The sequence below is a fragment of the Saccopteryx bilineata genome, chromosome 1 (assembly GCF_036850765.1).
Source record: "Saccopteryx bilineata isolate mSacBil1 chromosome 1, mSacBil1_pri_phased_curated, whole genome shotgun sequence".
Lineage (NCBI taxonomy): Eukaryota > Metazoa > Chordata > Mammalia > Chiroptera > Emballonuridae > Saccopteryx > Saccopteryx bilineata.
In genome coordinates, this window is record NC_089490.1 from 155,441,603 (window position 1) to 155,466,429 (window position 24,827).

Below are 24,827 nucleotides of genomic sequence, written 5' to 3' on the forward strand. Positions count from 1 at the left end.
AGATCTTGTGAAATGTCTTCTGGGGGCAAAGTCACCCCTGGTTGAGAACCACATTAGGGTGGCAATCAGAGAAATGCTGCCTCCCCAGCTATGCTTGCACCAAGCGGACTGGGAATCTTTCCTTCTTGCTCCTTCCAGAGGCTTCAAGGCACATACTCTGGGCAAAACGGACAGCACTAGTCAGTCATGTCCCAGGAATGGGGCTGCATCCAGCTGAAGGAGCGGGTCTCGGAGCTGTGCCAGGGACAGAGGTGGATTAAGATTGGTTGAGGCCCTGGGCACAGAAAAAAATATTGAGCCCCTTAAAAAAAGAGAGAGACAGGGAAAATAAAAATACACGTTAATTATATATTTTTTCATGTTAACTATATTTTTAAATAAATAAAAAATATTATGTACTATCAATGTTAAAATTGCACATATGAAACCAAACTTGGTGTCATTAGAAAGAAGTGTAAAGTTGGAGTTTTGGAGTTTTGTGGGGCCCTTCAGAAGTCAGGGCCCAGGGCACACGCCCTATGCACCGGCCGTTAAATCCGCCTCTGGCCAGGGACTGAATTATGTCCACCCAAAGCTCTGTGTTGAAGCCCAATATGACTGTGTCTGGAGATGGGGCTTTTAGGAGGTAAGGTTAAATGAGGTCATAAAGGTGGAGCCCTGATCTGATGGCACTAGTGTCTTTATAAAAAGAGGAAGCTAGAGATCTCTCCATAGCACTCACCAAAAAAAGGCCACAGGAGGACAGCAAGAACGCAGCCATCAGGGCCTGACCTGTGGTGGCGCAGTGGGATAAAGCGTCGACCTGGAACACTGAGGTTGCCGGTTCGAAACCCTGGGCTTGCCTGGTCAAGGCACATATGGGAGTTGATGCTTCCTGCTCCTCCCCCTTCTCTCTCTCTCCCCTCTCTCTAAAAATCAATTAAAAAATCAATTAAAAAAAAAAAAAAAAGAACGCAGCCATCTGCAAGCCAGGAAGAGTTCTCACCAGAAACAGAATCAGCTGGCACCTTGATCTTGAACTTCCCAGCCTCCAGAACTGTGGGAAATAAATGTTTATTGTTTAGAAACCGCCAGGTCTGTGGTGTTTGGTTACAGCAGCCTGGGCTGACTCAGCTGCATTCTGCTTTGATTGGGCAGCCCAATCCTGACAAAGGTAATTTTCATATTGAACAAGATTCATTGAGCACCTACCATGTGACAAGCGCTGTGCAGGGAATGAAAAAGACTAAATCTCTGCCTTGAAGAGGTGATACACAAATGGGGACAATAAACACATGAGTAGAAATATAAAGACAGAGATATTACTATAAAGGAAAACATAGATGGGCGAATGAATGGGTGTTGGGAAATTTTAGGGAGGTTCAGAATGGCCTAAGGTAGTGATAGCTAAGTTGAGACCTAGAGGAAGCGAGGTGAAATCTAAAGGAAGATCTTGCAAGGCAATGAGCACAGCCCATGCAAAGGTCCTGAGGCAGGGTAAAGCCTGGCATGTTGGAGGAACAGAGGAGAGGCCTATTTGGCTGGAGCAGAGTGAGTGAGGGGGAGAGAATGAGGAAGTGAGGACAGCAAGGGGATGGCGGAAGGTTGTACAGGGCTATGTGGGCCAAGGGGAGGACCTGGGCTTTTACCACAAGGGAAATGGGAGCCCTGGAGGGCTGTGGGCAGAGGAGGGATGGGATCTGAGTCAAGTTTTAAAAGCCTGTCAGCTCTGTAAGGGAGGGGTTTTGGTTCTCCTTGGTCACTGCTGTTAGCTTCCATTTAGAATCATGCTTGGCACACAGTAGGTGCAATAAATATTTACTAAAAGAATGAATGAATAATAGCTCCACTGGGGGTGGGGATGGAGGGTAAAAATCATATGACCCCAGGTCACCCAGCCAGGTAACTGCAGGCCAGAGGCTGAACCCAGAGCTGGACAGCTGAGGCCCCAGCTCCGCCAGACCTATCAGAGGGAGTCCCTGTGCCCAAGTGGTGGCCACCTGTTTCTTCCCCTGCCTTGTGTGATTAATGGCCATGCAGCCCCATCCATCACTTGCCAGCCAGTGCCTGGCTCTGCCCGGGAGGCTGTGGGGCCCAGCACTCATTTGTAAGCAGGCGGCCAGACTGGTCTCAGATGGTTGGTGACATGAGACAGATCCCTGCTCCAATTTGGCCCCAGATGCGGCCCTAAGAACCCTAGGGAGAGGGAAGACCAGGATGTGGACCCAAGGGGTTGGGGATGAGTGGCGGCTAAGGGGTGTGGAATGGCAGCCACCTAGACAGTAAGATTTTCAAAAGCCCCAATTCTACCCCCAATTAATTAACTAAAACTGTTTCCTCCTTGGTTGCAGCATTCCATCCTGCCTTTCCCTCCCCTGCTGAGTTCTGTTCTTTCTACCCACTCAGAAAAGCTCCTTGGCTCGGTGGACCCAGCCAGCCTACCCCTCTCCTGAACCTCGGTTTAGTGTCCCCCTCATCTACTCTCTTTGCTTTCTCCCATTCCCACTACCAGCAAAACCTTCTATCCTTCGGGGATGGTGGTCTCTCGGCCGTTCTAAGTCAGGGCTTCTCAGCTGGGGACAAATTTGTTCCCACCCCCATCCCAATCGACAAAATGTCTGCACATGTTTCTGCTTCTCAAGACTGGACAGGGAGCCTAACCTGTGGTGGCGCAGTGGATAAAGTGTTGACCTGGAAGGCTGAGGTTGCTGCTTCGAAACCCTGGGCTTCCCTGGTCAACGTACATATGAGAGTTGATGCTTCCTGCTTCTCCCCCTTCTCTCTCTCTCCTCTCTAAAATGAATAAAGCCCTAAAAACTAATAATAACACATAAAAAAGACAAGACATGGAGGATAGGGAGGTGCTCCTGGCAAAGAGTGGGCAGGCCAGGGATGCTGCACAACACCCTACTGTGCCCAAGAGTCCCCCACAGAGAACAGTCTGAGCCAGCATGTCAGCAGTGAAGACAGAAACCCTGCTCCAGAACCTCCCACAGCGCTCGTGCCCTCCAGGCCAAACCCCATCTCCTCAGCCCAGGAGGCAGGTTCTGCATTGTTCTGGCCCCTGGGCCTCTCCTGCCTGTATCCCACCATGCCCTGCCTCATGAAATTATGGAAAGGCAATAATGCAGAGTCGAGTCTAAGTACCTGGGTTCACATCCTGGCTCTGCCACTTACTGGCTGTGAGATTTTGGCCAAGTCACTTAACCTATTAGTGCCTTAGTTTCCCCTTCTTTCAAATGTCATAATGGCAGTACAGGCAGTCCCCACGTTGTGAACAAGATAGGTTCTATAGGTTTGGAAATGTTTTAAGTATTTATAAGCACAGAAAGGTAAAAACAAATACTATGTTAAGACAAACTACTAAGTTGCATTTAATAGGTAAATGTACCTGTTCCAACTTACATACAAATTCATCTTAAGAACAAACCTTATAGAACCTATCTCATTTGTAACCTGGGGACTGCCTGTACCTAGGGTTAAAATACAGAGCCTTGTGTGTAGTAAAAACATACAGCTGGGTTATTTTATTATTATTCATCATTTGGGTCACACTTTTGGACTTTACTATGTGCCAAAATTTCCTTTTATCCTGAAAATTACTTTTTCATAAGTGTGCTCCTTCAAAGGCAAAGCCCTGAGTCCCTCCCTGTGGCCCAGTCCTGACCCCACTGTCCTGGGAGTGTCAGTGATCAGCTCTGGAGTCTGTTAAAATAAAAGTGTTTGGTGTCACTCGAGTGGCTTAATGTTGGGAGGCGCCTGCCGAGGTGAGGGTCAGATGCAGGTGGCCTTCCAGGAGAATGGTTGTCTGGTCCACATGGTGTGTAGGAGGTATGTACTGGGGGGCAGAGCTAGCTTCAAAACAGGCAGCTCATGCACTTAAACGAGCTCCTGTCTTCTCCAAGGAGGGATCCTGCCCTTGCTCTCATCATCTCGAAATTCCTAATCATTTTTATTTTTATTTATTTTTTTTTTATTTATTCATTTTTAGAGAGGAGAGAGAGACAGAGAGAGAGAAGGGGGTAGGAGCTGGAAGCATCAACTCTCACATGTGCCTTGACCAGGCAAGCCCAGGGTTTCGAACCGGCGACCTCAGCATTTCCAGGTCGACGCTTTATCCACTGCGCCACCACAGGTCAGGCAAAATTCCTAATCATTTTTGATCAAGAGGTTATACATCTTCATTTTTTCCTGGGATCCAAAAATTCTGTAGCCCATCCTAACTGGGGACCCTCATATGACATGAAATCTGTATTCCAGAACCAGATGGAAACATTGAAGAACTTTCCAAAAGTTTGCTTCTTTTCTCTGAAAGCATCAAGACTGGCTGCCCTACATTTTCACAGCTTGTCTCTGGCCCCATCAGATCCTGTCTCTATTTAATAGGTTGGAATTTTGCTCAACATGCATTTTTATTTCTTTATTCTTATTAAATTTATTTGGTTAACATTGGTTAACAACAGTATATGAATTTCAGATATACAATTTTATAATCTGACACTTGTATACTCCATTGTGCGCTCACCAACCAAAGTCTAATTTTCTTCCATCACCATGATTTTTGAGGGGGCATTAATTTTTTTTTTAATATTTTATTTATTCACTTTAGAGGTAGGGGAGAGAGAGAAAGTGTATAGGGGGAGGGAGCAGGAAACATCAATTCATAGTTGCTTCTGTTATGTGCCTTGACTGGGAAAGCCCTGGGTTTCAAACCAGTAACCTTAGCATTCCAGGTCAATGCTTTATCCACTGCACCACCACAGGTCAGGTAATTTTTATTTTTAAATTGCATTAAAGTATTATTTATCTTGAATGTTTGTTTTTATGGTGGGGGAGGGGTGCTTTAAATTTTGCTTATTCATTTCACCCTTATCCTAGCCCCTCATCTGCCCAGGAAAAGTGAAGGGGTCCTAACTTTCCATTTTACAGATGGGAAAACCCCAGCCTCATCGGTAGAGGGCAAGCTGCATAGTTGCTGGTGATGATATGAGAATTAATCTGTGTATTTAACACTTGCTGGGGTTGTAACATGCATTGATTCAACAGTTTCTCTGAGGCCTGATCTCCACATGGCAGGGAGAGGCATTCTATCAAAACCGAGTCAGGTCCCATCCCTCCTCTGCCCACACCCCTCCATGACTCCTACCTCCCTCAGAGTAAAATCTCAAGTCCTTACTGCATGCAGCCCACAAGGCCCTGCACCATCTATCCATCACCAGCCACAGAATTTGCAGGGCCCAATGAGAAATGAAACTTCAAGGCCCCTTGTTCAAAAATAATTAGGAATCTCCAGACTTCAACAGCAGATCATGAACCCAAGCAAAGACCCTTCTGGGAGCAGGGCTCTTGTTCCATGCTGGAAGATGCTAGCCTTGCCTCCCTGACCTCATTTCCTCCAAAGGTTCCCCAGCACCAAAAGTAGGGCTGCCTCTGGGTCTTTGCACTTGCTGTTACTACCTCCTTAAATAAGCCACCATACCCCATACTCCTAATGGCTCACTCTATCACCTTCAGGTCCTTTTTGCAGGCAAAGAGGCCCTCTTTGACTTCCCCGTTTAAAATTGCACCTTCCTGCACATCCCCCCCTCCCCCCACACGTTTATGTCCCCCATAGCGGCTACCACCACCTGACCTACCAGACTGTTTGTCTGTTTCAAGTCATCTCCACCAGGGTTGGGACTTTGTACTACCCTACCCCCAACCCGATGTCCTAGGGTAGAGCCTGGCACACAGTAGGTCCTATACACGTTGTTGCAGCTATGATCCCTAACTTTCTACAGATGAGGAAAATGAGGTTCAGAGAGAAAAGCCAGAGAGCCAAGGTTAGGGAACATGTCTCTGGCACGAATCCAGGTATCCCCGAGAGCACCTGTGGTTTTAGATGGGGGCCACGGAGTCCCTTTTTTGACATGTAAACCGAGGCCAAGTTGGCTGCCAGGGCCACCTAGGCCGGAGGGGCGGCGGCCGGGGGCTGGGGCTCGGGGCAGAGGCCGAGACCGGCCCAAGGTCACCGCGCCAGCGGCCCGTGGGCAGCGGGCTGGGTGGGGATCCGCAGGCCTCCCCGGGCGCGCGCCCCCCCCTCGGCGGCGCGCACGGGGCCCGGGCGGCAGCAGCAGGTGGAGTCGGAGCCTCCGCGCAGCCGAGGCCGCGGCCACTGCCGACGTCGCCGCCATTAGACAATAGGAGCGGCGGCCCGGCGTGCGAGGAGGCGGGCGGCGGGAGGGGCGCCGGGCGCGCAGGAAGCGGGGCCCGGGTCGTGCCGAGGCCGGGCTCACGGAGAGGGGGCGCAGGAAGCGGTCGAGGCCGGGCGCGGGAGGCGGCGGCGGCGGCCCCGAGAGCTGCCGATCAGCGTCGGGACAAAGGCGCGGCCGCCCGGCGCCCCGAGGCGCCGGAGCCGGGGCGCACAGCCGGGGCGCAGCCCGCGCCCCCCGCAGCGACTGACATGATGTTTCCACAAAGCAGGCATTCGGTAAGTGGGGCCCGCGGCCCGGCTCCCCCACCCCCAGGTTCGGGCCCTGCGCACCCCCAAGCTCCCGGCCCGGCTATCCCCCCCTCCCCACTCCCGGCCCTAAGGCCCCCCAGGTCCTCGCCTGGCACCCCCCACCAGGCCGGGGCTTGCGCCCCCCAGATCCCCGCCGAACCATCCCCCTCCAGATCCTAGCCCTGCGTGTGTCCCCCTCACACACACCAGCTCCCTGCTCGGCGCCTCCCCCCAACTCCCGGGCCCGGTCCCCTCTAGCTCCGGGCCCAGTGCTAATTTACTCCCCCTCCCCCCGCTCCCCAGACTTTACCCCCCCCCTGTATCTCCTTGTCCCCCTCCCAGCTTCCGGGTCCGGAGTACCCCCAGCTCCCAGGCGGGGTCCTTTCCAGCTCCCCGCCGGGACCCCACCCCAGTCCTGAGCCCTGCGGTCCGCCCCACACTGAGCCAAGCAGGGCCTGGGCGGCCTTGGCCTCGGGCGCCCCGGGAGCCCCACCAGGCACTTCTAACGCCAGGCCTGCTTTCGGGGCCTGGGAGCGGGAGGGGACCCGAGGCGCACCCCTCCCGGAAGAGTGCAGCCTGGAGGAAGGGAATCTGGGGTGGGGGCCCCCAGTTAATTTTCAGGCTCTGAGAAAGGCCCCTCCCCCAATGAGACTTTGCAGGGAGGCCTTGCCCCCCCGCACTTGGGGAGGGAAATTCCCTAGGATGTGTTCTCCCCTCTTCTGAAGACAGTTGGGGCGCTCGGATGTGCACCCCCCTCTTGGCCATTTGGAGCGGCGGTAGAGGGCGCACTCTGCCCCCCACCAAGGGCGGGTCTTGAAACGCACCTCCACAGCCTGGGGGTGGCTAGGGACGGAGTGACTCCGGGCGCACCCACCCCGCCGGCTTCCCTGGAGAGGCGGGGGCAGGAAGCGAGGGCGGGGACCGCACCAGGGACAGTAAACACGAGCCGGGGAAGTGGGGCAGAGTCGAGGGGAGGAGGGTGCGTGCTGCAGCTGCGCCGGCCGCTGCTCGGAGCACCCGGGAGGGAAGTGAACGATAGCCCCACCCGCCTGGCCCTGACGCGGGTTGTCTCCTCCCCGTAGGGCTCGTCGCACCTACCCCAGCAACTCAAATTCACCACCTCGGACTCCTGCGACCGCATCAAAGACGAGTTTCAGCTGCTGCAGGCTCAGTACCACAGGTGAGCTGGGCCGCGGGTCCATGCCCGCGAGAGGTGGAACCCCCAGCGCAGGTGGCAAGAAGATGGCCTGGAGCAGAGCTAGTGGCTCTGCTATATACAAATACTTGAAAAAATAGAGGTGTAGAGTGTCTTATTGTAGGGCAGATGCTGCCCTGGGCACGTTACCGATATTAAACTAGTTAAGTCTTCAAAGCAGCCCATTTCACAGATGAGAAAACAGAGGCACAAAATCAAATCAGTTGCTCAGACTCAGCTATATGGCCTCAGGGACTCGCTCCCCACCCCTCCACCGCAATCCCCACTGTATTAAAAACCTCCCAACAACTGGAGTTGGTGGTGGACCCCCATCTCCCAAAAGAAAAAAGAATTTTAAAGTTTCCCTGAAAGAAAACATTCTGCAGCCTGTTATCTCTCTGCTCAGTTCTGAGGAGAGGGTTCCTGGCATCCAACAAATTTTCATTCTCCTTCCAGAATTTAAGCTTCTAACATTTGCCATATGCTGGGTGGGATATAAGGGGAAGGAACTACTATTTGTATCTTACATTTAGAGAAACCAAGCCTAGAGAGCTTAGGGATTTCTGAGGGGAAGCACAGGAAGGAAGTGGCAGAACTGAGATTTGCACCCAATATCTGGGTTGAAGAATGCAAGTTCTCAAGGACCCTGTTAAAGAAGAGAGCTTTGCCTTGGAATCAGAAGGGGTCCCCAGCCACATATTTCAGCAAGCTCTGTTTAAGAAAATTCCCTTTTATTGCTTTTAGAGTGACAGAGAAGTGGGGGGGGGAGAAAAAGAGAGAAAAGCATTTATTTATTATTCCACTTAGTTTGTGTATTCATTGATCGCTTCTTGAAGTCTTCTGACCTGGAATCAGCCAGCAACCTTAGTGTTTTGGGTGGTGCTCTAATGGTAACCAACCGAGATAACCAGCCAGGGCTTGGGCCCTCTCTAGACTTCAGTATACCCACACAAAAGGACCCTTGAGTTTGCTACAGGAAGAAAGGGGGAGTAGTAGTATATTCTTTCTTCTTTTCTTTTAATTTTTCCATTGATTGATAAGCATCAACTTATTCCAATTTATTGTTCCATTTAGTTGTGCACTCATTGATTGCTTCTCCTATGTTCCCTGACCCGGGACTGAACTCACTACTGTGGTGTAGTGGGACAGCCCAGCACATAATCAACCCACTGAGTCACCTGACTAGAGACCTCCCCCTTTTTTTTTTACTTTTTTTTTTTTTGTATTTTTCTGAAGCTAGAAACGGGGAGAGATAGTCAGACAGACTCCTGCATGCGCCCGACAGGGATCCACCTGGCACGCCCACCAGGGGCGATGCTCTGCCCCTCCAGGGCGTCGCTCTGCCGCGACCAGAGCCACTCTAGCGCCTGGGGCAGAGGCCAAGGAGCCATCCCCAGCGCGCCCGGGCCATCTTTGCTCCAATGGAGCCTTGGCTGCGGGAGGGGAAGAGAGAGACAGGGAGGAAGGAGGGGGGGTGGAGAAGCAAATGGGCGCTTCTCCTATGTGTCCTGGCCGGGAATCGAACCTGGGTCCCCCGCACGCCAGGCCAACGCTCTACCGCTGAGCCAGCCGGCCAGGGCTGACCTCCCCCTTTTTTAAACATGAACCTCTTGGGGTACTTCTCATGTTCCCCAAGTGCTAACTACTGAATATACATCATTTTGTTTAATCTTCCTTGCTGTTTTATTATGCTCATTTCAAAGATGACAAAACTGAGGCATTGATATTTGAAGGGCAGGCCCACTAACTTTGTTCTGGGCCCATGATATGAAAGGTTTAGGGGCTTTGCCTGGCAGGCCTGGGCTTTTTGAGCCCCTGCAGGGAGGGGGTCCTCCCCTCCTGTCTGGTCCATGCTCACTTTACAGTGAGCACTAGGACTGCCAGTCCCTGATACTGAGGGTCACAGTGCTGCTATAGTGCTGCTGTAGTGCTATGTGTCTTCCCATAAGCCAGATCCCTCTCTGAGCTTTGGGGACTCCATCCCACTGGGCCTGGGTTTCCCACTGTACAGTGAGGGGTTCTACCATGTTCATACACAGGATCAGCCAGGCCCTCAAGAAGAGCCCAAAATCCAGAATTTGGGGTGAAATTGCCATTTTTTTAATGGTGGAAACAAATGAGCTTTATTTATTTATTTATTTATTTATTTATTTTAAATTAGAGAAAGCAAACTCAAGGGGGCCACAACAACCCAAGCTATGCCTCATCCCCATCTCTGAACTGGGTTGTACAGTTATGTCAGACAGGCAGAGTGAAACACCAGGTTCCTGTGGTGACTGTGAGGTCAACAAATCTTTATTGGGTGCTTACTATATGCCAGGCATTATTCTAAGAACATTTCTAGTCTTAATCCATTTCATCCTCATCACCCCATCCGGGAGAGTTGGTACTGAGGTCCAGAGAAGTAGAAGGGTTTGCTCATAGTCACACAGCATCTAAGTTGCACAGCTGAACTTTGAACTCAGTTTGTCTAGATTGAGTCTGCTGTCAGTCTCTACCTGAGGCCCTCATGGGGGCTTTAAGAAATACCCACAGCTCCTCCTTGCTAGGGGAACCTAAGAGAGTCTGGGGCCATGGGTCACCATCTCTTATTACCCAACAATGGAACTTTTACCCTTCAGTGAAATGAAGGCCCATAAGAGGGGCTGGTCCTCATTAGAGATTCCTTGGTGAGTCCAACCCAGAGCCTTACCAGCCAGCCCCTGGCCCTCTTCTGGGTCTCTTCACAGTTTTTATTTGTCCTTCCCCCTTGTTGGAGAGTTTTCCCCAGTGGTTGAGAGTGTGGCTCTGAAGCCAGCTTCCTGGCTGTTTGACCTTGAGCCACTTATTCAACCTCTCTGGGCACCCATCGCTTTAACTGTGAAATGATTGATGCTCAGAGTACTGACCTCATCGGGTTTTGGGATTGGTAAAAGGTTGCTTGGGTCTTTGGCTGATCCAGAGTCAGGGTGTTATCATTTTTTATTCCACCACCAGATATGCAAGGCTGATTTCCTAATCTACATTTCACAGTTAGGGAACTTGAGCCCCCCACCCCACCCTGTCGTCCCAGCCCCTGTCAAAGTTCGGGGCTCAGCCCAGCCCCATTCCCTCTCCCCATGTTCTTCTTCAGCCTGAAACTCGAATGTGACAAACTGGCCAGCGAGAAGTCGGAGATGCAGCGTCATTATGTGATGGTGAGCCAGCTGAGGTCCAGTGGGTGGGGTTGGGGGACCCAGGCCCTCCTCCACTACCAGCAGCTGCTGCTCAAACCCTGGCCACCTCCTCTGGGAAGTGTGAGGATTCAGGGTCCACCTTGCTGGGCTGGCTGCTGGCCCAGGCGGTGGTGGAGGTGCCAAACCACCAGGTTGCAGCCTGGGCCTGCCAGGTCCCCTGGCTGTCCTTGGCAGCCAGCAGAGGAGGCAGTGGCTGTGGAAGCCAGGAACTGACGTGGGGGAGTAGCCGGATCCCCGCCCCCACAATCCAGGCATCCCAGTTCTTAACCCTTCCTCTCCCAAGTTTTGAGAAGAGGACTCCAGGGCTTCAATCTCCGCAGCCCTCATGCACACCTCAGGAGGCTGACACCCCTTGAGGTTGGTGGGAGGGAAGTGGTAACAAGGTATTCTTTGGACTGACATTTGAGACCCTGCCCCTCCACACTGCCAGAATCACTTGATGTTTCATACCCACCAGGTGGCGATTTCTGCATCACAAACCCTTGCTTTGGCTCAGTCCCTAGCCCAGCTCCCAGGCTGTGGAGGAGGCAGAGCCAGACTCTGAAGCTCCCAGCCCCAGAGGGAGGGGGCTGGGCAGAGAGGGACCCAGCAGGGACTAGAGAACTCTAGTGGGGAGCCACAGCCTGAGGAAGGCTGCTTTGAGAATGGGGCATTGTTCCTGGGGTCGTGAAGAATAAATAGGAGCTTACTGGGGTGGGGTTGGGGGTGGGGGGCTGGAGCAAAGGCCTAGGAGGGGCATCAAGCAAAGGCCTGGGAACCACTGACTTTGGGGGGGGGGGTCAGTGATGGGAAGTCATGAAAGGGTTTAGAACAGGGGCAGGGGCAGGGTTAGATCTGGGGTATGCGGAGGGGGGCTGCTAGCTCCAGAGCCAAACCCAGCAGGCTTTGTTTATCTTCCATTATTTATAAGCAGGAAGGCAAACTTCCCTGCAGTCTGGGGCCACCCGCAGACAAGACACATAAAGATAAAAGATTAGGAGCCCTGGAATGTGTGTGTGTTTGGGAGAGGTAGGGCTGGATAATCATTCCAGAAACCCGGGAGCCAGGCTGGGACTGAGGCCCTAGAGCTCCAGCTCTGAAAGCATCCCACCAATTACCTGGGCCCAGGCCTGGTGTGGGTGTCCCCCCCTCCTGCTATTTCCCTCCCACTTGCCTCCCTCCATCACTCCCTGATGCATGTCTCTCTTGCTTTTTCCCCATCTCTGCCTCCCCCTTTGTCTCTGTCACCCCCATCTCTTTGTTTCTTGAGCCCCCCATCCTTCACCTGCCCCCATTTCTTTTTCTCTGTCTCCCCTCACGCAGTACTACGAGATGTCCTATGGCTTGAACATTGAGATGCACAAGCAGGTACGCCCTCTCGCTCTCTCCATGGCACCCCCAGGCAGGTAGGAGCCCTCCCCTTGGCTGAACACCAAGTCTGCCCTTGTGATTCTGTTCCCTCCCACACACACCCCTACTTTCTCAGGCCTCCCTGGGAGCTTGTTCTGCCTGAGGAGGAGGGGTAGAGGCCTTCTCTAGATCTGCCACCCTGTTGTCTCCTTTTTGTGACAGTGGCATGAGGGTGACATGTACCCTCACTCTGTGCAACCCTCAGATTGCCACTCACACTTCGGCTGTGCTTTAGCCATCTTTGCCCTGAGGAGGCCTCTGTCAGGGATGTCATAGAATAATGATGCCACTATTCCCGCCCTTCCTCCCACTTAGTGCTCACTACCTACCAGGCACTGGGTGTCATCTTCCCAGGGCTACCCAGATCCTGAGTGGCTCAGTCTGGATTCAGCTTTTGCCTGCTCTGTTCGCTACAGGACAGAGTACCAGCAACAGATCCCACCTTTCCCACTGATTGGATGCCAGTGGGCCCCGTATGTCTGTCCCACCCTGGGCTGAGCTGATCCCTCTTAGATAGAACCCCAGGCCTCTTGGGCTGGTCTGCACCTGTGCCTGCAAGGGGGCTGGGGACTGAAGAATCTGTGTGTTTGTTTTAGGCTGAAATTGTCAAGAGGCTGAATGGGATCTGTGCCCAGGTCCTTCCCTACCTTTCCCAAGAGGTGAGTGCTACCCCAGGGGCTTCAGGTAGGAGGAGGTTGATGGACCATGAACTTACTCCCGAGCCACCCCACTGCTGTCATCTGGGGCAGCAGTGACCTAGGTCCCCAGGGCACATGCTTCCCCTCTCTGAACCTCCCAGCTACTAACCAGCCTGTGCAGAATAATCCCCAGGCTGGGAAACCTCCAGGGGTGCAGGGCAATAGAAGGAGGGGCCTCACCCTGCTGTGGCATTTCTAGCCTGAGTGAGTCAGTTCACTGTAAAAATGTCAGCTATGCCAACGGCTGCACTGGAAAAAATTTTTTCCTTGTTTTGCTTCTGCCTTTACACTCCAGACTTTCACCTGCCAGGCCCAGTGACCTGCTTCAGGCCAGGGACAAGGAGCATGTGTGGGGAGGGCACTCTGCACACATATGAAGACATACAAGCAGACATGGATAAACATAGATGCTGCACACAGTGCACACACATACAGATAGACACACAGGTTTGTGAAAACATGCAAAGACAGACATGCACAAATACAAATCTGGACACGGACAGATACACAAGCAGACACAGCTGCATACAGATATAGACGTACACACGTGGACACATGCACACATCCAGGGGAACCAAGTGTTCAGCTCTTCCTCTTCCACTTTTTGAGGTTCTCAGATTAGTTGTAAGGCCTGTTCCACAGACCCCACACCTGCACCCTGCCAGATCATGTAAGGCCCAGCTTCTGCTCTCTGCCAGGTTCACTGTTGATAACTCATCATTTTCTCTTTAATCCCTACCCATATCTCAGAGACCTTTGGGTGATGTGCATGCCTAGGGGTCACTCCAGAAGGATATCATGAAAGCCCCAGATAAGTGGGTTCTGGGGGCCTTGCAGATCTAGCCTTGTGCTTACCTTTCATGATGGGCTTCCCAGCAGCCAAGGCAAAAAGGAAGATAGCAGATTCTAGCTTCTGATAACAGGAGAGATTGACTTTCAGAGAGGGACAGGAAAAGGCGGGAGATATTCCCTGAACCTACCTTCATACCTCAGCCCTGCCAGAATTCACTAGATTTTCCCCAACTTCAGAAGAACGGAATCTTGAATTAGCAGATCTCACAGCAGCCTCCAAGCTCTTAAAGGAACAGAACTTTCCTGTACATGTGGCCCGGTTGTGCACTGCACTTTTCTCTGCTCGTAGCATCGGATAGGTCATGCATGATTCAAGGATTTTCTCCAACTCACTCAAAGGCCTTCTCCAAAGTATCTGGCCACAGCCCCTTTGGGTCTCCTATGCATCTCCATTTGTCTCCATTTTCCAGATGAAAATTGTGAGGCTTGGTGAAAGGGAGCAGCTGGAGAGGGGGCTTCCTGGTGGAATGGAAAGCCATGAGGGATGGGGGGTAGCACTAACAGGCCAGATGGAAGTAGGGCTTCTGAGCTCTGATACAAATCCCCTGTGTCCTCCCTGCTTCCAGCACCAGCAGCAAGTCTTGGGAGCCATCGAGAGAGCTAAGCAGGTCACAGCTCCAGAGCTGAACTCCATCATCCGAGTAAGTCTGGGGTCTGAGTTGGGCAGGAGGATGGCAGATGGCAAGTGGGCCTGAAGGGGCTAACATCCCCCACCCTCTGCCCTGCAGCAGCAGCTTCAAGCCCACCAGCTGTCCCAGTTGCAGGCTCTGGCCCTGCCCCTGACCCCACTGCCCGTGGGGCTGCAGCCGCCTTCTCTGCCCGCGGTCAGCGCAGGCACTGGCCTCCTCTCATTGTCTGCGCTTGGCTCCCAGGCCCACCTCTCTAAGGAAGACAAGAATGGGCATGACGGTGACACTCACCAGGAGGATGATGGCGAGAAGTCGGATTAGTGGGTGGCTGGGATGGGGAGGGTGGGGGGACAACGGGGAGACAAGACACAGAGAGAAATGTTCACCACAAGACAGTATAGCTCGGGATTGGCTTAACTCCGGTAGTATTTATGGTAGCTGCTGGGGCCTTAGCCCTGCTTGTGCTCCAGCTCCCGGCCTCCTTCCTCCCCTGCAGCCCGAATGGGTAAATACCTGCTTGTACCACAGATAAAGCAAACTGAGGCCTGGAGACAAAAATGGGAGCAAAACCTCAAGAAGTCTAATACCCCCTGCACTTCCCCATTTCGCACATATGTAACTGACAGTCTGCCCGCTGGGCCCCCTCAGGGCACACCCCAGCCTCCCATCCTGGCACTGCATGCAAACACAAGGCTAGCTGCCCCTTCCTGCCATGGGCACCCCTGTCTCTCCCTCCACCTCCCACCCACTCACCTCTGCTAGTTCCAGACACCAACGCCCACCTGGTCCTCTCTCCTCACCCACTAAGGGACACAAGTTCAGCCAGGATGAGCAGGGTAGGGGTGGGTGACCCAAGATTCCTCTTCTCCCTTTCCCAAATAAAGATGAGGGTACTCAAGTTGTCTTGTTTTTTTTTCTTCTTTTTCTTTTTCCAGTATACTAGCTTGTCTTTTAAGAAAGGGAATTAAAAAAAAAGAAAAATATTAAAAAAAAACACCCACATCTGTGTCTGTATATAGCCTTTTAGACTGTCAGCTTTTGTTGTGTTCAGTCATTTGAACTCTGCAGAGAAGTGCAAATGCTGTACCGAGGGTGGGCTTAGCTGTGCCTTTCAAATAAAGATGTGAGAAGGTTGCTGTGTTCCTGCCTCTATGTTGTGGGCTGCCTGTGGTTCCCACTTCCTGGGGAGGAGGGGACTTCTTTCATGTCGGGCTCCCTCCTCTGTTATAGGACCAAAAATGGAGAGACCTAAGTGAGTCTATCTTGTAAGTGTAGTGTATCTCCTAAACTTTATGCATAGACCAGAGAGGGTCAGCTGGAGGCTACAGGTCACACAGCCAGCCCAAGTGCTAGAAGTTTAGCAAAGCTGGTTTCTGAGCCGCGGGTTATAGGGCCCCTAAGTGACATTTTTTCCCTTAGAGACAGAAAATACTGAAACTGCAGAATCTACCCCCACTGTGAGCACACACATGGACCCTTTTTCCAGATCAGAAAATGCAGGCCCCTCAGCAGGTCTTTAATCCTTCAAGGACCATACTCTCCCCACCACACCCAAGCCAGATCACCCCTGGTAGAGCCAAAAGGAAAGGAGATATCTTGATATGGGCTTGGATGGGCATAGGGTGGTTAGGAGGGTGGGCAACCATTTTAACTAGGCAAGATCTTTGCAAGGACTGTACAGCACAGAAATCCCACTCTCAGGGAGCTGACACCCAGGGGACTTTTTAAAGTGCAAGAAACTCACCTGTCTCCCAGTGGATTCCCATGAGCAGGGGGCAAGGGCACAGAGGAGGGAGGGATGGGTGGGCAGTGATGGCCTGCTGGCCTCAGGAAATGTCTCGTGTAGCTAAGGAGAGAAAGAGGATACTGTGTGGTCACACCACCCTCCTGCTAGGTCCCACCTGTCTCCTCTGCAGCCCAAACACCTCTAAAAAACGCCAGTGTGATGGGGTAACTCCCTGCTTATTATTCATCCTTGTGTTGAAAACCAGAACTGACTGCACTTGGAAAGTGTAAATTGTTACATCTATTTTGGAAGGCTGTTTGGCACCCATCCATGACCCTTCTAGATCCATCCCCCAACAGACATGCCACTGATCCTGCCCAAAAAGACAAGAGCATTCTGAGCTCCTGTAGGTAGTTGTCATTGCCCTGAACTGGAAGCTACCAGCTGTCCAGTAACGGCAGCATGCATAAGTTGTGGCATAGTTGCATCATGGAATATTACACAGCCATGAAAGAGGTGCTGCTGCTACACACAACACCATGCAGCTCTCATACATAATGCTGAGCAAAAGAAGCTGGATATAAGAGTAAATATGGTGTGATTCCATCTATATAAAAAATAAAACCAGGCCCAAGTGACCACATCTGATTACCATTCATAGAGGGGTAAGGGTGAAGGGGCTTTCTAATGGGGCTGGTCACATTTTGTTTCTTAACTTGGGGGCTGAATGTGTTCACTTTGAGATAATTCATCGAATTGTTCATTTACAATCTGTGCTCTTTTGAGTATTGTATTTCACAATTTAAAAATATTTTAAAAATTAATTACCTTTGGCCTCCATAACCCTCAAAATACATTCTAAGTTCTTTACCTAGACCCACCAGACCCTGTAAACCCTGCAATTCATGCTCCTCAGCAGGCTGCAGTCAGGTTGCAACATCTTACTTTCCTTGCCTAGAGGCCTTTGCACATGCTGTTCCTCTGCCTAAGAAAAGTTCTCTTTTTTCCCCCTCCAGCATTCTAATGCTCCAAGATTCTCAGAAGTTACTTTTCTGAAGGCCTCCTGACTCTCTCTCAAAGTAGGGAGTGACCTCCCCCCCCCCCTTGGAAAGTGCTAGAGCAGAGCCTGGCACAGTCATTTAGAGACCCAACTATGAGCCCAGAGACACAGCAGGGAACAAAACAGACACAAATCCTTGCCCTCCGAGGCAGAATAAACAAATAAGGAAAATACAAAATGTGTCAGGAGGCTTGTTGATAGAGAACAAAGCAGAAAAGGGATGGGGACTGTCAGCTGCATTTTTATTTTTTTGAAATTTGCACACAGAAACAACTCAATACATGTTACCAAACATGTTGAGGACAGACCTAGGTTTGTACCCGGCTCCTACCCTAGGTAGTGATTTGAGGCAGGAAGTCACTGGTCTGATAGTAGTTTCTGGGAAACTGTTGGGAGAACTAGCAGAAAGCTTGCAAGGGCTCACTAGCTGTCAGTTGATATTATTATCACTGATGTTTCTGGCTGATGAAGAGCACGGGAGGCGGGGTCACAAGCCCGACAGCCCCCACCCAAGGGTCTTCTCTGAAGAAGGGGTCCTGCTCAATCAAGGTCAAGTGTGTGACCTCGTTTCTCGGAGCCCCTCATCGCCCTCATCCTTCCCGCAAGGCGGGTCTCCCGGGAGTTTAGGGACCCGAAGACCGCGGGGGCGGGGGTGGATACACGATGTCGGCCGGGAAGCCGGGCGAGCAGAGGTGCCATCTCCATCCAGAGCTTCCCCCCCGCCGCGGCCTCCCGTGCTTAACGACGCGCCGCTGGCGACCTCGGCTAATTGATCCGCTAATGGGCTCCGCGCCGCGGTCGCGCCTAATGAGGCGGGAGAAAGGAGAGGAGGGAGCGGTAGGAGGCGAGGAGGGAGGTTAGGGACAGGAGAAGGAGACTGAGAGAGAATGGAGGAGGAGGAGGGTGTTAAGCAGGGAAGGGGGAGCGAAGAGAGAGGAAGAGGGAGAGAAGGGATGGGTGGAGGGGGAGGGGAAGAGAATGGAGAGGAGGAGGCGGTTAGAGAAAAGAGGGGGGAGAGAAGGGAGGACAGAGAAGAAATGGAGGTGGGGTGGGATGGGGGACGGGAGAGAGGAAGGAGAGGAATAGAAGGGAGGGGGGAAGAGAGGAGGGTGGAGGGGCGTAGAAACTCGGGAGGAAGCTCTGGGAGATGGAGGGGGAAGGGGGAGCGATGCTCCCGGCTCCCTGAGCATGGGACTTGAGGGGAGGAGAGCAGCGGGGACTGGGGTGAACCGATTCCTTTCTTACTACACGCACCCCCTCTCAGACCCCGGTCCCTCAGGAAGGCTCCTCCCCTCAGCGGACCCTGACCCGTTCTCTCTCCCAGCCTCCTTCCCTTTCTGAGGATCTTCCCAGCAGGTTATCTGAGTATATCAAGGGTGCGAGGATCCACAGCTCTCTGTGCCTCGATTTCCCCATTCGTGCAATGGTTCTAATGTTCTTAGCGTTGGAGAATCCCACAGGTCCCAGTGGCCTGAGACTGACCCAGCCCGTTCCCACAGACCCCTCCAGCATGGGGTGGAGACTGAGAGTACCCCAGCCCCCTACAGCCAGGCCCACCTCCTCCGGGTTTGGCCTTCCCAGCTCAGCAGGGCCCAGAGGACTGCTGGATTCCCCAGCCCGGGGTGGGGGTGGGGGTGGGGAACACCCTCAGAATATGAACTATAACTAGGATGTGACACATTAAACATTCACATTCCAGGCTGGCCAGGTAGTCTGCTGCCTGAAAAATTTACATGGCCTTCCTCCTTCCCAAGTCATCGGAGTGTTTGTAGCCTGAACAAGAACTTGGAGAAGCAACAAAAAGGAGCTATGCTACAGTGACAGTGAAATCAGAGATCTTGATATGATCTCTCCCCTCATTGTGCAGAGGGAGAAACTGAGGCCCCAGGAAGGGCAGGAAAATGTCAAAGTCACAAAACAAAGCAGGCCACAGCTGGGTCTCCTGCCCTTGACTGGCAGAGCTCTTGGTCCCATTCAAGGCAACCAAAAGTAATCAGAAAGGGAAAGCAAGTCATCAAGATAACAAATAATGAACAGCTGTGATTTGCCAAGCACCTGTTATGTTCCGGCCTTGAAACTGCATCTCTCAATTCTTGAAAATACCCATGAAGGAAGGACTATGTCACAGATAAGGAAATTGGGGCTTGGAATTCAAAATGACTCATCCAAGGGCACACAGCCATGGAATCTGGCTTCTGATGCAGGAAGGTCTAAGCTGTGGGGTCCAGGGTCTTAGCCATTTTGTTTGAGAAGGCAGCCCAGTGCACATGGTCACAGCTGTATGTAATCCCCACCATCACCACCACCACCACCTCAGGGCCTTTCCCTCTGCGTGGAACAAACTGTCCCCAGAGCCACGACACTCTCTATCATCCTCCCCACCCCACCCCCACCTTTTATCTTCATAGCATTGACTGCTATGCACAACTTAAGTTAACAAAGATTCCCTTCTCCACTTTCCCCACTCTGATATAAGTTCTTCTGTGACAATAGAGATTTGGTCACTCCGGAATTCCCAGGGCCTAGCTTGGAACCAATGGCACACAGGTGTTCATTGAAGACTGAGGGAGAAAGTGAGGAAATGGCAGAGGAGCTAGTGAGATGGGTGGATCTGGCCCTGCCCTGCAGGACCCTGCCTGCCTGGCAGGAGATGGAGACAAGGCTGAGGCTTCTGTGAGCCATGAGAGGTATTTAAGCAAGGGAGGGGGCATACTTAGAGGTTTCATGATTTTTGGGGGATTCCAGCCAAGCTGGAGTGTAGACAGATGCAGGGGCTCAGAAAGAAGCCCCGTTGGGTGTTTAGATGTTTGCTGACATTTGGAGCTGCAGGAGGGAGCTACATGCACCCTCGCCCACTACTCACCACCACTACTATGGACACCCCCTTCTGAGGGTCTCTCCTGGGTCTCTGCCTTGCTCTACCTCTCCACCCCTCTGCCGCTGGGTGTTTTTGAATCTCTGCTTCCCTAGGTTTGCGTGTGTTCTCTCTCAGATCTGTTTCTCCTTCTGTCCTTCTAGATCTCTCTTTCCTCCCTCTATTTCTCCTTCCTATTCTCCCTGTGTGCCCCCCCCCACTCTGTGATGCCTTGCCTCCCATCCCCACCTCTCAACCAACCTAGCAAGACCTCCCTCCCTAACCCTTGCCATAACCCCTGCCACTGCCCCCTACCACCCTCTCCCCTCTCCCAGCCACCAGGACTTCTGAGCCCTGTTGCTGGGCGCCTGCAGGCCTGGAAGCCTGCCCCTCCCCCGCCCTTGACCCTCTGCCCTCTCTCCCCTCCCCCCTCCTCACCCTTCCCGCTGCCTCCTAGAGCTTAGCCCATTCAGTTTCCTCCTCCCCTCCTCTCACTCTCCCTTTCTGCCTGGGGGATCCTGGGGTGGAGCTTGCATTCTCGGTCCACTGCTGGGCCTGACCCGGCCTCTTGGGTTGTGCCTGGCCCCAAACGGGGTAGGTACTGGTGGGTTCCCCAAAAGCAGCGGCTTTGGGGGTGGGGTGGGAGACCTGGCACTTTGCCCAGTCCGGGTGTGGGACCCCGGAAGAGGTGGCCCCCAGGCTCTTGACTGTAGTGGCTGTGTGTGTGTGTGTGTGTGTGTGTGTATGACTTTGAACAGGTCCCTAGTGGTCTCTGGGCCTTTGCCCCCCACTCTAAGCCAGACTAATCTGGCAACCTGAATGTATTGGGCACATGCCTGCTGTGTGCCAGACACAGAGTTGGGTGCCCAGAGACCCTGACTTAGGCCCTCTCCACCCTCATGGAACCCACTGGATGGTGGGGAAGACAGATAAATAAATTAGTAAGTAAGATAATTTCAGAGAACAGTCAAGTGCTAGGACAAAAAGTCCAGCAGGGGCAGGAGACAGAATGACAGGATATAAGAGGCCCCTCTGAGGAGGTAACATTTGAGCTGAGACCTGAATGACAGGAGCCTGCCTTGCAAGGGGAGATGGCTGTCAGGTGGTAGGGTGTTCCAAGCAGAGGGAACCACCACAGCAAAACTTGGAGGCAGGGCTGAGTATCTGTTGCAGACCCTCAGCCCCTACTTTGCAAGGCCCAGTGATCACACACAAGGTCAAGTGAATAAACCAGCTAGCTCAAGAATAATAACAGCAGCAGGTAGCATTATCAAGGGCTAGTCCGCTTTTCCAGATGAGCAAGCTGAGGCCCTGGGAGGATGAAAGGTCTCAGCACAAACCAGAAGCTGGAGGAGTAAAATTCATATTGCGTCCCCTGGTTTGTTTCACCTACACCTGTGTAGTGCCTACTGGGGGCTGGGTCAGTCTGGGGTCAGGCAAGGAGGATGCCAGGACAAAGGGTGCAGAGGGTAAAGCCCAGACTTGGGATGGAGGGGGCATGGGTCATGTGGGTCTTAGACAGAAGCAATTAACAGGATGCCCCCAAGGCTTTAAAAACAGGGGATGCCTCCTCTACCTCCCAGACCACACACACACTCTCATAACAATAGCTAAACCTGGTTCATCTATTGAGTTATTTGATCCTATAACAATGGGATAAAGTTGTTTTTTATTATTGATTTTAGAGAGAGGAGAGAGAAACATTGACTTGCTGCTCTATTCATCTATGCCTTCTTAGATTGATTCCTGTATGTGCCCTGACCTAGGATTGAACCCACCACCTTGGCACATTGGGAGGATGATCCAACAGAGCTACCCAGCCAAGGCTAACAATGGGATACAGTTTCAATCATGATCTCCATTTTACAGATCAGTGACACAGCAGCCAAAGTAGGATTTGAACCCAGGCCATTAGGACAGTGTGACCTCAGATTGCAGAGGATGTCCGCAGGCTGGGTTGGCACGAAGCAGGTTTTCAGGGGCCCTGGGACCCTGCCCCACATGTTGGGTGACCTGGGACAAGGCTCTATCTGCCCCTCTTTAGGCTTGCCCCTTTATTCTCCCCACAAATATGTAGGACAGGTACTGTGTCAAACCTAGGCAGACCATAAACATACAAGCAAATACATAGTAAGTATTTGCTTACTATGAGGCTTCTGAAGGAAATGAAATGAGAGGCTGGCCAAGCAGAGAGGTGGGGACTGATAGGTAGGCCGACTAGGCCAGGAGTCATGTGGTGGTTTTCTTTTTTTTAGCTTATTAGGGTGACATTGGTTCACAAAACCATATAGGTTTCAAGTGCACAACTCACCACAACATCATCTGCACACTCTATCATGCACCCATTGCCCAAAGCAAAGTCTCTTTCTGTCCCCTATCCTCCCTTTGGCCACCTCCACCTACTCCTACCCCCCACTCCCTTTTAGGATGCGGTGTTTGATCCAAGACTGGAAGGAAGAGAAACCATGAACCAGGCAAAAACAGCACATGCAATGTCCAGAGGCAGGACTTGGTATGTTGGAAGATCAAGGAGGAGGTTCATGTAGCTGGAGAGGAGTGAAGGGGAGAGAGGGAGGAGGTAAGAGTAGGGAGGGGACAGGTCAGATCATGTAGACAATGGTGGGGAGTTTGCATTTTATTCTGAGAATGATAGGGAGCTACGGAAAGCTCTTAAGCAGAGGAGAGAATGGTATCTGATTCACATTTTAATGGTTGATCCAAGATATGGGAGGAGCCTGACCAGGCGGTGGCACAGTAGATAGAGTGTCCTACTGGGATGAGGAGGACCCAGGTTTGAAACCCCTAAGTTGCTGGGCTCACCAGTTTGAGCCTGGAATCATAGACATGACCCATGGTTGCTGGCTTGTCCCCAAAGGTCTCTGGCTTGAAGCCCAAGATCACTAGTTTGAGCCCAAGGTTGCTGGCTTGAGCAAGAGGTAACTCGCTTTGCTGTAGCCCCCCCATCAAGGCATATATGACAAAGTAATCAGGGAACAACTAAGGAGCTACAATGAAGAATTGATGCTTCTTATCTCTCTCCCTTCCTGTCTGTCCCTCTCTCTGACTCCCTCTGTCAAAAAAAAAAAAAAAAAAAGGAGGAATGGAGAATGAATGCCTACCCCAGCTGTGGGGTGGGAAAGAAGGGCCTTTTGGGGCATACTGGGAGTACAAATGGTTACCCCTTACTGAGAATTTACTATGAATTGTGTTAAGTACTTTATAGGCCTTAACTTATTTGAAGATTCTATTATCAACCTCATTTCCTCCAGCCAGGGTTCACACTGAGCTCCTTGTCACTCTTTTCTCCCCTGAACTGCCCAGTTCTTGCCCAGGGAGAGGCTGGAGTGCTTCCTGCCACTGAGACTATGGCAACTTTACAAACCCTGGTAGAAGTAGGGTACAGAGGCCTACAGTCCATGAGTGTGTCCACCTCCTCCCATTTCACAGCCAGATAATGTTGAGGTATACTCAGCAAGAACAAGAGAGTTCATAGCTCCTCAAACGAAGAAAGACTTAAGATTGCCCTATCTTGCCTCTGTCTACTTTGCATAAGGGCAGCGAGATTTTCAACCTTTTTCATCTCATGGCACACATTAACTACTAAAATTCTGTGGCACACCAAAAAATATACTTTTTGCCAATCTGACAAAAAAATATAGGTATAATTTTGATTTATTCACATCAAATGGCTACTGTTATGTTGGCTGTTGTCATTTTTATATTTGACAATCTGAGAGAAAATAGGTCAATTTCCCTGACTAAATAGTCAAGTATTACACATTTTTAAAATGTACGTGGTACACCAGTGTGCCTCTTGCACTGGTTGAAAGTCGCTGGGTTAGGATGATACAAATGCAATGTTTAAATGAGACATTCCTACGCATTCTGCAGAACCCAAGTTTAAACACCCCTACCTCACATCTAGGAAAACTCCCCAACTTCCCAAGCAGGGACCTCACTCCTGGCTGAGGCCTCACCCCCACCCTGGGTCCCTCCTTCTAGCTCAGACCTGACCACAGGGGCCTAGGAGAGTTCTGCTTAGCCCCCCCCCCCCACTTCCTCAAAGTTGGGAACTCTTCTTGAGTCCCTGGAATAACCTAGCACTGGCTACTCACAGGTAGGACAGCTGAAAACACTGGTTTCATGAATAAGTCTTGTCAAACTATGTCACTATAAGGTGAGTAAACTGAGGCCCAGAGAGAGGCCCTCAAGAATCTCAAGGTCACGTGAATCAGTGGGCGCTAGAACCGGCTGGAGGGCTCCCCATATTCCTGGATGGAAGGAAACGTGTGTGTGATTTTTTCCAGGGGGTGGGGGCTCACCGCCAACCGTGGCAGAGAGGGAATCGAGGCTCTGAGGTCACCCAAGAGCCCTAGCCTGCGGGAGGGGACAGGCCTGGCTGGTGGCCCAGCAGCTCTGCTGGGAGGGCGGTAGGCAGAGGTTGGCGATGTCGGAAGCCAAAGGCTTGGCCTCCCCAAGGGAGCCGCTTTCCCGGCCCGGGTCGGATCAATGGGCTGTAATTATACCGCGCCGGGCCCAGAGCCGGCGGGGAGGGAGCGGGAGCTGGCAGGAGCTAGGAGGCGGGAGGGAGAGCGCGGGCCGGAGTGGTACCCACGTTACTTTGATTGACAGCTCAAGAGGGCGCTGCGCGGGAGCTTCTGGGGATCGTAGTCTTTCCAAGAAGCCCTGCTCCAGTCTCCCCTTACGCTTGCGCTGGGGGAAACTGAGGCATGGGGGCGAGTAACATCC

The 24,827-nt window shown here is 52.1% G+C and overlaps 1 protein-coding gene across 1 annotated transcript; it reads left to right on the forward strand.

Moving 5' to 3' along the window:
* Nucleotides 1-6,023: 6,023 nt before the first annotated feature.
* TLE5 (TLE family member 5, transcriptional modulator) lies at nucleotides 6,024-15,572 on the forward strand. Its single transcript, XM_066276701.1, has 7 exons — nucleotides 6,024-6,448; nucleotides 7,543-7,640; nucleotides 10,768-10,831; nucleotides 12,173-12,217; nucleotides 12,856-12,918; nucleotides 14,376-14,450; nucleotides 14,538-15,572. The coding sequence occupies exons 1-7, from the start codon at nucleotides 6,422-6,424 to the stop codon at nucleotides 14,757-14,759; spliced, it is 594 nt and encodes a 197-aa protein (XP_066132798.1). The 5' UTR covers nucleotides 6,024-6,421; the 3' UTR covers nucleotides 14,760-15,572.
* Nucleotides 15,573-24,827: the final 9,255 nt, after the last annotated feature.

What these genes read in the sequence shown, in the direction of transcription:
- TLE5 (XM_066276701.1), top strand. Translation starts at nt 6,422, where the DNA reads ATGATGTTTCCACAAAGCAGGCATTCG. An exon ending in TTCCACAAAGCAGGCATTCG is followed by an intron (nt 6,449 to 7,542) that starts GTAAGTGGGGCC and finishes TCCTCCCCGTAG; the next exon opens with GGCTCGTCGCACCTACCCCA. An exon ending in CTGCAGGCTCAGTACCACAG is followed by an intron (nt 7,641 to 10,767) that starts GTGAGCTGGGCC and finishes GTTCTTCTTCAG; the next exon opens with CCTGAAACTCGAATGTGACA.